At 38.8% G+C, this 13242-nt stretch overlaps 1 protein-coding gene across 10 annotated transcripts in view; it reads left to right on the plus strand.

Annotated features, from left to right (window-relative positions):
* Positions 1-13242, plus strand: part of C2H8orf34 (chromosome 2 C8orf34 homolog) — a 385259-nt gene that overhangs the window by 349056 nt on the left and 22961 nt on the right. For 7 of the 10 annotated variants that reach the window (XM_015993542.3, XM_006974691.4, XM_076563704.1 and 4 more), the window contains one exon: positions 8150-8197. The exons of the other annotated variants lie outside the window; for them this stretch is intronic. In XM_015993542.3, the coding sequence (XP_015849028.2) occupies positions 8150-8197 (48 nt within the window). The remainder of the gene's footprint in view (positions 1-8149; positions 8198-13242) is intronic. 10 annotated transcript variants of the gene reach the window in all.

Genomic DNA, 13242 nt, shown 5'->3' on the forward strand with positions numbered 1-13242 from the left:
AAGAGCCAGAAGCAGTAGACATATGCAGTGCAACAGGATTTTCTGGATTTTACAGGATTACTGCACATAGGAAACCACAGTGGCCATGCCTGCATGTAAAAGATGTGCACAACCAAAACCTCATCATGGACAGTGGAACTCATAAAATCTCACCATTAGCTGAAATTCTATTTCAATTGCTGACTGCCGGGGTGGGGGTAAATTGTCTTCAAGGATTAAACCCCTGAAAAGCTACCATTATCTAGCAGATAGTCCTTTAACTATGTACATACAGGCAACACTAAGAAGACTGTGTATAAAAAAAATAAAATAATAAAACAAAAGGAGAACTCACAAAGCTGGGAGGAAAGGAACATGGTAAAGGGGTTAGGGGAGAAATTAGAGGAAAGGGAATGTGGAGTAGATTTAATCAAAACTTATATGCCCATGAAAAATTCTCATAAAATAGATATATCAACAATTTATTTTTTAGACATTGAAAAAAAAAAAAGGCCAACACAGGAAATGGGTGAATTTTCTGACAATAAGGCATATGATGGGAGGGGCCAGAGAGTCATGAATTGTGCAGCCGGACCAAGGGTGACGGTGTGGCAGCACAAATGTGTGGGGTCAGGAGACTCTTCCCAAACAAATGAGAACAGAGCTAGAACGTGAGAAGAACAAAATATTACTGGGTGATGTTGGGGGACAGGAACAGAATATCTGAGAGCAGCCTGAGGGGAGAAGAAAGGTCATGGGCAGGGGGAGGAGATGCAGAAACAAAGACCCACCTGACTGCTGGAGCCTGCAGGGTGGTGGCTGTCACTGGAGATCTGGGAGGTTCATAAGCAAAAATGTCTGTGTGCTCAGGGACAGTCGTGCTGAGGATGCTTTTAAGCCCTGTATCAGGCCCTGATAATTCTTGCTTCTCACCATTCGTTTCTTTCTCATTCTGAAATTCCACAATGTACTAATTGCCTCTTTATTTAGTATTAGTCTGCCTTCCATTTACTGTTGAACTTCCTCCAAAAAACTTAGTTGTATTACAAAAACCTAAAAATGGCCACCATAGACTCATATATTTGAATGCTTAGGGAGTACATTAGGAAATGTGGCCTCGCTGGAGGAAGTGTGTCACTGGAGGTGGGTTTGGGGTTTCAGATGCTCGAGCCAGGCCAGTGTCACCAGCTCTGTCTGGTGCCTGCAGATCCTGGTGTAGAACTCTCAGCTCCTTCTCCAGCACCATGCCTGCCTGACACCATGCTTCTCACAACAATGGCAATGGATATTAAGTAATGCAGATGTATCTGAAATATGAAATTCATCTTTTTGCTGTTAAATGCAAAAGGAAATCAGAGGTAAACATCAAAAATAGCAAATGCAAAATTAGGTTTCCATGTATATGTTAATAGAAATATGTTTACTTAAATGCAGAAAAATGCCTGGTGGTATTATTTACCTGAAATATCAATCACAATTTGAAATGAGAACATCACAGGTTGAGGACACTAGAGACAGGATCCCTTGGTATTTTAGGAGCTTTTGTATCTCATGTATCAGTTTTCCTCCACATTCAAATTTGAGTCTCAGTTCAGGAAGCTAGTCACTTTAGCCATTTGGTCGTTTTGCAAGGCATAGGTTAATTTAATTTTAAAAGAATACATTGTGTATTTGGTTTGAATTATGAGGTTCACACTCCTATTTTACTGACCTCGGAGAGTTTATCCAGGTACTTTACAGATTCCAAAGTGACATCTATTGATTTTTTTTAAAAGCCTAGAAACAGAATTTAAAGGCTTAAAGATTTCAAACAGTAAAAATTCAAATTGCCAACTGGTTTTTATGAGGTCAGTGTTATAATTAGGTTACCACAAGATTAAATTAGAACTCTGAAAGTGTTCTTCACTCTTCTGGAAATGTGACTGGCATTTATCATTTTACATAGTCTGAAGGACTGGGGACATGATCATGAAAATAATACCATTCATAAACAGAGCTTGATAATATCTCATTCTAATGCTTAAAGGTTGCACTCAGGTCTCTCAGTTCTGCCCAAAAAACAGAATTTAATAACAGGAATATATTTCTGTCAATTTTAAAATACAGTTTGTTGTAAAATTAAGTATATATACAGAAAAATCACTTGGATCACATACTCGTCTTGCTTAGTCAACACTGAGAGAAATCCACCGAGGTTAAGAACTTGACCTTTACCAGATAACTGTGCCTCAGTGAGTGACATCCTGCATGTAACCCCCACCTTCCATCATAGACAAGTAGGAGTCTGACTTCGTAGCCCATGACTGTCCAATGTAAAATGTCTCTACAAGTGTGAGCTGCGGACTCTGGAGCTGGCCTCTGTCACCTCTAGGCAGTCAGAGGTGTCCTTCAAGCCCTTTGCTATAGGTCAACTCCATCTTTCACATTTTGTTACAGACAGTTTTCCTGACACATGACTGCTTTTTTCCCTCTGCCCTCTGGCTTTGTTTGCTTTAGTTTCTCACTTCAACTTCTCCATTCTCCACGTAACCGGTCTTCTTAGCCTCTTTATAATGTTTCCTACTTTATGTAAAATTCTGTCTTTTAAAAAAGGCCTCGTTCTTACTTATTTACTTTTTATTTCAACCTGAGACTTATACTATTCCCTCCCCCCTTGGGGAAATGTTTCAATTCAAATAAAATAGCCATAAAAATGAGTCACATCTCCCCATGCTGTTCCTTCTCTTATCTACCATTCACTCATGAAGGTCATCAGGATCACCACGGCCCCAAATGTGGAGCCTCTTGTTTCTAGCTTTGCCCATCCACTTTTGTTTTCCATGGCATTGAAGAAAATCGAAGCATTTAAGTGTTTCCCCCTACTTGAGTACTCACTTTTGAGAAAATAGGCACAAGGAAACATTTTAAATCCTTCAAAATTGAACATTCTTAATAATAGTCACTATTCTCATAATTATTCCTGCTCATTTTCATTATTACTAAATGAACTCTTGAACGTGACATCAACAACTTGGAAGAAAAATGTAAATTATTTTTATTTAAATTTAGAATTTGGTTATTTGCATAGAGATTGACTGTTTTACCATCCTTTAAAACTTTTTTATTTTTTATTTTTGGGGTGTGTGTGTGTGTGTGTGTGTGCATGTGTGTGTATGTGTGTGTGTATATATGTGTGTGTGTATGTTTGTGTGTGTGTGTGTGTGTGTGTGTGTGCTGCCTGCACGTGTGTATGTATGTGCATGCAGTGCCCTAGCAGAGGAGAGAAGAGAGTACCCGATGCCCTGTTACTAGAGTTTCACATGGTAACATGTCTGTGCTGGGGATTGAACTCAAGTCCTCTGCAAGAGCACAGGCACTCTCAACCACTCAGCTATCTCTCCAGTCCCTGTTTTGTTCTTAAGGGCAATTTAATTCATCCTAAAGTTATTTCATCCCGGAGCAGACACATCCTACTACACTAGTAACCCTTAAAAGCAGAGTGAATCACAATGACTGTGTCATAATAGCACTACTGGTTTTTGTTTGTTTTGTTTGTTTGTTTGTTTTGGCTTTGGTTTGTTCAAGTATCTTCTCTCCTAGATAAAGGTGGCATTTGTGGGAAAAGGTGGTCTGAGGTTACATCTATCCATAAAATTATGGACCAATTCTCCAGACATGAATTTCACACTTGATATAAAAGAACATTGGAGCAATTGACACAGAAGCAGGGTCTGTTCATATATGCAAATGTGAACACAGACCACGTTCAACTTCCTAAATGCACCAGTGACTTTAACGCCCTTTGAGCTTGCCAACCCTGCCCAGGTGTGGACAATCTTGCTCTTAATTTTCCACTGGTCGGAACAGATAACATGGCTTATCATCTTGGACAATAGTAGGTGCTGCCCTTAGGGTCTACCAAGTTCAAAAAACTGGATTTCACTCTCTCCACCTCCTGTGAAGATGATTTTATTTACTCTGTGTGAGGATGCAGTAGGAAAGCAGAATATCAACCTGAGTCCATCTCTATTACACAAACTTGTCATAGGAAATTAGGCCCTGACACACTGCCGACAGCTGTCTGTCTGACAATACAGCATACATTTCAGTGGCTGGCATCCTTAGTGCTTCTCTTTGGAATTATCATGGTTCCCTGGGTTTGTTCTGTTGTGTCTTAAACAAGATTTTCTATATTTCTGAGACCTCCTCCTTATCCAGCTTCATTAATACAGTAATTGACTAAGTCTTCAAAACTAAGTTTGAAAACAATTTCAAGCGTGACTCTGTCCTTTTGCCGTCATAGCACACATGCCGTGACTACAGCAGTTCTCAGTGCTTTTGCTTTCTCAGTGGCTGCCGAGCAAAGGAATGAAAGCCTGGATGCTTTTTTCTCTTAGCTCTTTCCTGTGGCAGCTTGATAGTATATGTGTCAAAGAACTTCTGTTCTTGATCCTAATTGGGTCTGTCTGTTCTCCCATGGCAAACATTTTATAACGAGGGTAAGCTCTTGTTCAACTATTTGTCCTGACACCTACAACTGTCTTGATACCTAACTGAAATAAATGATGATGACATTTTATGTTCTGCTTGGGTTTAGGAATGGCTTGGCCAATTGCGTTGACTTCCTCTCCTTCTGTGAGTGGCAAATAACTCAGGAACTTCTTAAGAAGGCATTCTGTGCTAGCATTATCATTCAATTTTATTTGAATAGGGTGGGAAGTAAGAACATTTCAGTGAAGTAGGACATGAAATTTTCTTTGTAGGAAATTAGTACCAGAAAGATCTTAGACATATACAGTGTAAATAAATGCATCCTAATGAGAGAGCCAGTCTGTACTTTGTCTAAAGATCAGTAAGAGATGAATAAAAAATATTTATTGATTGAAGCAATAGATGCAAATGAGAGTTAAAATGCAAATGGAATGAGGAAAAGGTAAATTTAGATCTGCAATTAGAATATTCTCTATTTACCGAGGACACTTTTTTAAGTGTAAAATATCTAAGGCTGTGGCAAAGGCCTCCTTTGCTAACGGCTCATGGGATCTTGTAGGGGCCACTTCACCCAGCCTCTCTCTCTTCAACTTTCTCTGAGTTCGTAATTTATTTTCTCATCCATATTTAAAACCTTTTTAACCTCAGCTGTGATTATATTAGAAATTCATAGTAAGTGAAACCATGTTTCAGGAAATACCTTTTCTTGTTTTTGTTTTTAAAGGCATAGTTTCCCTACTCCTGCCCTTCCCCTCCTCCACATGCCCCTTTCTTCCTCTTTTCTACCCCTTTTACCCTCTTTGTTTTTCAAGGGAAATTGAATTTGGGTGTTTTTGATCCCTTTCTAAAAGGTAATTACCAAAATATTATGCTATTTGGATGACTTGATATTTAAAATACTTGTCTTTAAAGTTAAGAAAATGTGGACTGAAATGGATGGATTTGTGCTCTGAAAGCGTTGTATTTCCTTAGCACCCCCAGGGGGCGGGAAGGAGAGATGCAACATTTGGAAGTCTGAAGAAGCTTAGACAGACATGTGGAGCCCAGCCCTTCACTGGGTAATTCTTCTGACTCTAAAAATCAGAGGTCATACCTCTTGTCTTTGACTGTTCACTTGGCCACGGGCACGTTTGTGATCCTCTCTGCCAAGTGCTCTTTTTCCTGTGTTATCAACTAGAGACTTTTAATTTTAAGCTCTTCACTTATTGGAGCCCCAACTCAATGATTTGTGGATGAGGCTTGTAGCCAGATTCCAGTGTGTGAAGCAAATGGTGTGTGGGCTCTCTTGCCATTCTAAATAGCAGAGATGGATTCTCAGATAATGCTGGTATTTATCTGAGACTGGCAGGGCACTGGAATTGGAAGGCATGAGCTATAGTAAGCTCTGGTGTATCAACAAGGATAAGATAATGGAAAAATCTTCAAAGGCAAAAGCGAAAAACTTCACTGGTGTTAGCGACCTTTAGAGGACTTGGTATCAGCTCAATGGTAGGGGTGCTGTGGCTGGGCAAAGGTTCTGTTGAGACTCTCCTGTATGGACTGTTGCAGTTTTAAAGAATGTTAACTTTGTACCTAAGTCAGTGGACATATGAGAGGTCTCCGAAGTACGGGTTGTGTGTCTAATAAGACATTTCTTCTGAACGTTTAAAACACCCTTTGCATTGACAGAAGGGCATAAGTCCTTCACACTTCCTTACCTGCCTACTTTAATTCTGTGTGAGCCTCATGAGGATGATTTTATACTGGTATTGTTCCCGTTTGCCGTCATTTGCTATGGTGTATGCGCTCACAACTGTGGCACAGTTGGAAGAAGCAAGGGTGTCAAGAAGCCTATTTATTGTCTGTTGACACTCGATCATCAAGAAAATCCTCAGTCGTCAGCAAGTCTTAGCAGAAGATTGGCGTCATCTAGACAAATTGGGAAAACCATTGTTTCCTAGCTGGAAGGAATAAAAGGCATCTCTTCAGGGAGCAGCTGAGAACTCTGAAATTGTACTTCAAGTCCTCCAGTGTTCAGAGACCCGCCTTACAGGCTTCACACAGTCGCCACTTAGCATATTTATCACCAAAAGCAATTTTCATCTTGTTCTCATTCTCTGGGCAACTGAGGTGAAAGGGAAGAAAATTAGCCATGAGAGAGACACACTGGAAGGGTCTACAACATTCTTGGGTTAGTTGTTCAACTATGAGAGACTAAGTGGTCAACTTGGTGACTCAAGTTAAATTTCCTCATTTTTTAGAGGACTTCTATGAATTTTATTTCTCCAAATAGCTTATATTTTAAGAATGCAGGGCTATTGTATCTTTGTTGTTGCTGCTGTTGTTTTGTTTTGTTTTTGTTTGTTTTTTGAGGCAGGGTTTCTCTGTGTAATAGCCCTGACTCACTCTGTAGACCAGGCTGGCCTCGAACTCGCAGAGAACCACCTGCCTCTGCCACCTGAGTGCTGGGATTAAAGGTTCTAGCCTATCTTTTTGACTGCCTTGTATATTGAAATATTCTGTAATTTTAGAAGCATTTGGAGACTTTTAAACTCATATATTGATTTTTGTGTGTTTATACTAGTGGAAACCATGATTTGGGAAGAAATATTACCACATTGATCTGTACTGTTTGAATTTTCAGAAATATCAGCCTGTTACTGACATGAGCATTCTACCTTTATTTTCCTCAAGGCTTATTGTTCAGAACATGTAAAAAACAAGCATCAAAGACCATCATTAAACCAAAGAAAACCCCCACTTTTTAAGGGAAGTGAATCTAATTTTGAATGATAAATGACTTTTGATCCTAGTGTGGCGGTAGAGTGTCAGGCTGGCTGCAGCCGCACTGATGCTTGATTTAGTGCCACCCCTCACAGCTTCAATTTCTCAACGTATCAAACTGGCTGGAGGATGTCTTGGCCTTAAATTGTACTAAAAAACAAAAATGAACAAACCATAACAGTCCAATGAGATAACACGTATGAGGGACTTTGAAAAGTCACAAGATATGCTGTGAAAACCATTTTAAGCTTCATTCACAGTTATTTAGCGATCTTTTAAACACATATGATATCCTAGAATTTATCAACTCATGGCATCACAGAATTTATTTACAAATGTTCCTGCATATGCAGTCTAAAAAATATAACTTATCCAAACCAACAACTTGATTGATAGTTTAGAATATATTTAATTTGGTGCTTTAAGTTTTATTGATCTCAGCCTCACTGGTTACCAGGATTTGATGTTTTAGCAAAAGACACACATGATAGAGACTTGGCTAAGCACGGGCCACTATGTCTAGAAAGACTAAATGGAAAGACAAAATAATTAGTAATATGTTCTCTTTTCATAGGATGGTCTTAAGTCCAGATGTTAGAACTTCATGAAAATTTATATCACATGGAATTAGTGGCTTCATCTAATTTTAAGAACATAGAAAGTTAGTAATGGAAATTTTCATAAAACTGCCTAGCATTCTCCCCTAATATTGAATAAGCTTTGCTGATTATTTGTTTACATGAACTGAAAAGTACTTACAAGATGTGTCTTTGTTTGGAAAGAAATGATGTCTCCCTTTGAGAACCTGAGGTTGTCAAAGTGACAGCCTCACAGGCATCATGTGTGCAAGCAAGGGAGAGCTCATTGCCCTCTACAATGACAGAATTGTATTGTTCTTTCTGTCCCTTCCTGACATTTTCAATCTGCTTGTCTCTAGGGAGAAGACTCCAGTGGAGGACACTCTCTGAAATCCTACATGGAGGAAGTGAGTTTTAAGAGAACCTCACAAACATAGCATGTCATCAGTCTATCATGTGAGATGAAACACTCACCTGGGCTTTTCCCATCTATCTTCTGGGCTCCTAATACACATCTGTTCACTGGCCATGTTTAAAAGAGTACAATAAATAGTGTTATCAAAATTGCTTTTGTTCCTCATTGGTAGAGAGATACTTTCTATCCAGTTATCTGAAAATGGAGGAGAAAGTCCATGAGCCTAGTGCTACCATATGTTTCCATTCACAAACATTTGTTCATATATTTGTAAATGATAAACATATGTTTTGTACTGGGAATGAGCAAAAAAAAGGACAGACAGACAAGAAGAGAGAGAAAGAGTCTTACAATAGGTCAGTACTCATTCATGTGACAAATGCTTGTCATTGTGCTATTTGCTGTACCTATTAAAATGTAAGACACATTCTTGGAAAATGCCCCAGATTCCTGGGTTTATTTGTGAAGATACTGAAAAGTGTCCGGTTGCACAGAGCTTTGCCCTGACTGACAGGCATTTGGAAACCCTCAGAACTTTGGCAGAGCCCCTGAGACCTGAAGAAAACCCATGGCGATCATTAAGAAAGCAGTGTGAATCTGCTGAAAGTGAAGGAAGTTCAGGGATAGGACTCAACTCTTGGATTGAATGCTGCTTCTCAACAGGGACCTACCTGCTTCTCCACTTCTTCCTAATTCAAGAGTCTATTCGAAAGACCTCAGATCTCCTGAGCATACTGTGTAACTCCTATCAGGGTGGTACATAGGCACTGAAATTCTTACTTGCTTCCAAATATCACTAGGAGGGGGGATGTGGAATACCCAGTCTCTATAGGTTTGCCTATCTATCCAGAGATGATAGAAACTTTTCAAAAAACACAGTAAGGAATAATGAATGATAGGAAGGAAATGGCTGGAAAGATGTGCAAGTTCACAAGCATCAAAATAAATGGGCAAAATGTGGTAGCACTGGAACATGAATACTAACTTTCACTTTGGTGATTTGATGCGAAGACCTAGAATATATTTGAACAATTAATGTTACACACAGGGAGGAAAACGTAAGTATTTTCCCCAAATGCCCGCTAGTAGAGTAGTCATTTAGACTTTCATGATCACATAAGCTCTTGACTCCAGCCTCACCATTTGCTGGGGCTGAATGAGATGCTTCTGGGGAAGGCTGGGGATGCCTCTTGCTTCTGGTCTAAGACTGTGAAAGGAGATCACTGAGGCCTGTGTGATATGGGCTACATGCCAAGAATAGGCATGTTAGAGTGAGTTTTGTTATTTGTGCCTTGGTTGGAAAGGCTTGCTGCTTGAGTGTGATTGCATCTACACTGGCTGGAAGATTCTTAGAAACAGGAACTCTCGGGATTCATCCAGTATCAAGTACTCAGTCCTCTTCTTGCTAAGCTTGCTTAGGTCTCCATGGGTTGCTACATACCCTAAACTATGAAAAGCAGTTCTCTATCTAATTCCTTCCAGGGTGATTTCTAGAGACTAAAATCATGCATTGTGGGGACCCTAACCCCATTCTGTATTCTAGAAAAGGAGGCTAACTTCATTAATACATTGGAGTTTTGTGTACTCATCTGTTCTCAGTCATGTTTTGTTTGTTTATTGAAGTATAAATTTCTCTAGTTTATGCGATCCATTGCTGACTCTCTGCATGTACTTTACAAATACGTGTGAACCACCCAGCGTAAATGTTACCTATCTATTACCATGGTTCATGGTGATTTCACGAAATTTTCATTTCATATTAGTTGATGTTTCGATGTTAGCTATTCATAATCCAATAAATTATCAACACAGTAAAATTGTGTGGTCTTGATTAGTGACTTATGGATTAGTTAATAGGTTTTTTTTCAAATTTTTATGCATTCGTTCTATGGGAAATATGCATTAAAATTCTCCATTTGGAACCTGTTTACAATGTGAGACATAAAATGGCATTATTTTCTATTTATTTTTTTCTTGCTTTGGCTTTCATTTCATTTTTCTCTTCAGGTTGTAAAATCAGCAAAACAAAACAAACAACAACTACAAAAATTAGCACACACTAAAACTCAAATAAACCAAACTATTGATGCTTTAATATATTTAACATTTCTTCTTAAAATTGGATCAACTTTTAACAGATCAAAGTCTTAGTTCTTTTGTTTTGTTTTCTTTTCTTCTGGTGGGGTTGTTGGTTTTTGTTTTATTTACTTACTTAAATATAGTCATTAACTGTAACCACATTACATTAGGTAATTGTGTTGAGATCTAAATAGAAAAACTGAGGCAACATAATCTCCTTTGAAATTAAGCCTAAAATTATTCTGTATAATAATAAGCCTCATTTTTATTCTATATAGTCTATTTTTAATATATTATTTCAGTCTGGCATTTGGATTTTTCTTTTGGGCCAGGCAAAGAGTTGAGATAGGGTCTCTTTCTGCAGCCCTGGCCATCCTGTACCTCACTATGTAGACCAGGGTGGCCTTGAACTCACAGAAATATGCCTTCGTCTGCCTCCCAAGTGCTGGAACTAAAGGAATATACCATCAGATCCAGCTAGCATTTTGATCTTTGAGCAAATGAAAAAAAAAATACTTTATGAGTCAGTCTGCTTTTCAAATCTTCAAAGTAGCTCTGAAAGTTGAATTTAAGAAACTGCATGCTTTTCACAAGTGAGTCACCTGACAACTCAAGGTAGGAATGATTTCAAAATATAAACACTTTATTATTTGCCACAGTAAGGCTAATGCTTACTCAATGAAGTAAAAAATTTATCAAATTTAAATATTTCTAAGTCTTACCATGCCTTTTATAAAGAAACTAATGTACTTAAAATATCATGTTACCTAGAGGAATCATGAGGAATAAACATAATACAGTGTCTTGAAATGCCCTCGTTACTGATGGAGGCTATGGGGTGGACACAGACAGCTAAGAAGTACTAGCGACCTAAATAGTTAAGACGCTCCTGAGAACTACAGATTCAAGTCAACAGTGTCTGGAACTTTCTGGAAAGTAGTCACGACTTCACGAAGGTGGTGATGGCCACATGACAAAATGGCAATCGCACAGGCAGTGTGAACTCACTCAGGGTGACAAGTGGCAGCTTTGTTGTCCCTGAGGGCGTCAGCCAGGAAATGCAGCACTGGAAGCGTGAAGATGTTCCTGACTCTTGGGCTTGGTCTGCCAGATGCACCATCTGAACGGGAAAGGGACTGCTTCCATGCAGCACAGCGATTCCAAATCTCTTCTTACACCCAGTCAGGCTTGTCTGGCTTCCTCAGGGTTGCAATCTGTGACCTTCAGTGAAAATGAGCTTCCAGCTATATTTCTGATGGAGAGGGCACATTTACTTACAGAAAGTGAGTAGTATACATTTTGTTCTTCAGATGTTTAGAAAATCAAAATCACTATCATTACTACCGTTGTTTATTCCCTTGACGGAACTAGACATATACATTATGTTTTGCAAAACAAAATCCTATTTTGCCATTGATATTTGACATTTTTTGACACCCATTGTTAAATGACAGATCTCAAAAGGTTACATTCATAGCTCTCGTAGAAATGGAAAAAGAAGTCAGGGCTGGAAAGATAGCTTTAGTCCATCACCTGTGTGCCTTGTAAGTACAAGGACAGTTCCATCCCCAGACTCATGGTAAGAAGCAAAACAGCTAAATGTGATGGAGGAAGTTTGCAGCCACACAGCTGGGGAGGCAGTGACAAGCTTGACCGCTTGGGCCAGCCTCGCCTACCTGGAGAGCTTCAGGCCAGGGTGAGTTGACCTTGTCTCAAAAAGATAGCGGGTGACACACGAGTAACTACACCTGAGGCAAGATTGTCCTCTGCCACCTTTTCCACATGTGTGCATCCACCACATACACGTGCACATGGACACACACATGGAGGAATGCATGTTAAATTTATAAAACCAATCATTTAATGAAGGAGCAAGTTAAATGTTATGACCATTCAAGGAGACTCCATTCATATAAAAGGGCAACTAAGAAACGTTAAAATGACATTATAAATAGATGCAAAAGTAGCAAAAATTAAACCCATTTCCCTAGGCTAACAATCAATTGCATTTTCAATGGATGCAGTTTGCATCTCCATGGACAAGAATCATTTGTGCCATTCCTATTTCCTATAAAGTATACAGTGTGAAATAGCTGATGTCAAAGGACTTTTACATCCACAGAATCAAGGGACTAGGGGGAATGCTGGGGAAGTGACTAATTTTTCATGGACTCCAATAATCTTTCATTCTTTTCTCTGGGGAGGAAGTCATCAAGCAGAAAGCATTGCATAGTGCAGTGACATGCTTTCCCCGGGCTCTCTCAACACAGAAGAGCAAACAGGACAGACTCCATTTTCTGAAATAGTATGAATTCATTTTGTGCCTCTCTCTCTCTCTCTTTACAATTTATCTTATTTTCTAGAATTTTGTTGTGATTTTTTTCTTTTTTCCCTCAGAACCTATTCATTAAATGTTATAGTTCTCAGACTTTGTTAATTCTCTCTTCTTATTTTTTAATTGATTTTTACAGTTTCCAAATAATTGGGCTACAGAAATGCAATTTATGAAAAAGAAATTGATGATTTCAGACTAATCATATGAGACATTTTGTTAAGAAGTGCTAAAAGGTAGTATTAGCTTTGCTAACTGTATAAATGACTTAGAGGAAATTTTACTTTAATAGAAATACAGAATTAATTCTTTGTCACTTGAAGCTGTCTATGAAATATATCCGGAGCAGACTAATTTTACTTTATGTATATCATGCTTTAAACATACTACATTTATTTATTTCATGTGTGTGTGTTGGCATGTGTGTAGAGGCCAGAGGACAACTTTCATTTCTTTCTTCCCATCATCTAAGTCCTAGGGATAAAACACAGGTTGTCAGGCTTGATAGCAAATGCCTTTATTCACTGAGCTAACCCACTCGCTAGTCTTACATACATCCTACTTTATGGATCACCATTCTGGAGGGGTTCTGTGACTTGAGAGTTCAAATGAAACCGAAAAAGTCT

Source organism: Peromyscus maniculatus, chromosome 2 (assembly GCF_049852395.1).
Source record: "Peromyscus maniculatus bairdii isolate BWxNUB_F1_BW_parent chromosome 2, HU_Pman_BW_mat_3.1, whole genome shotgun sequence".
Classification (NCBI taxonomy): domain Eukaryota; kingdom Metazoa; phylum Chordata; class Mammalia; order Rodentia; family Cricetidae; genus Peromyscus; species Peromyscus maniculatus.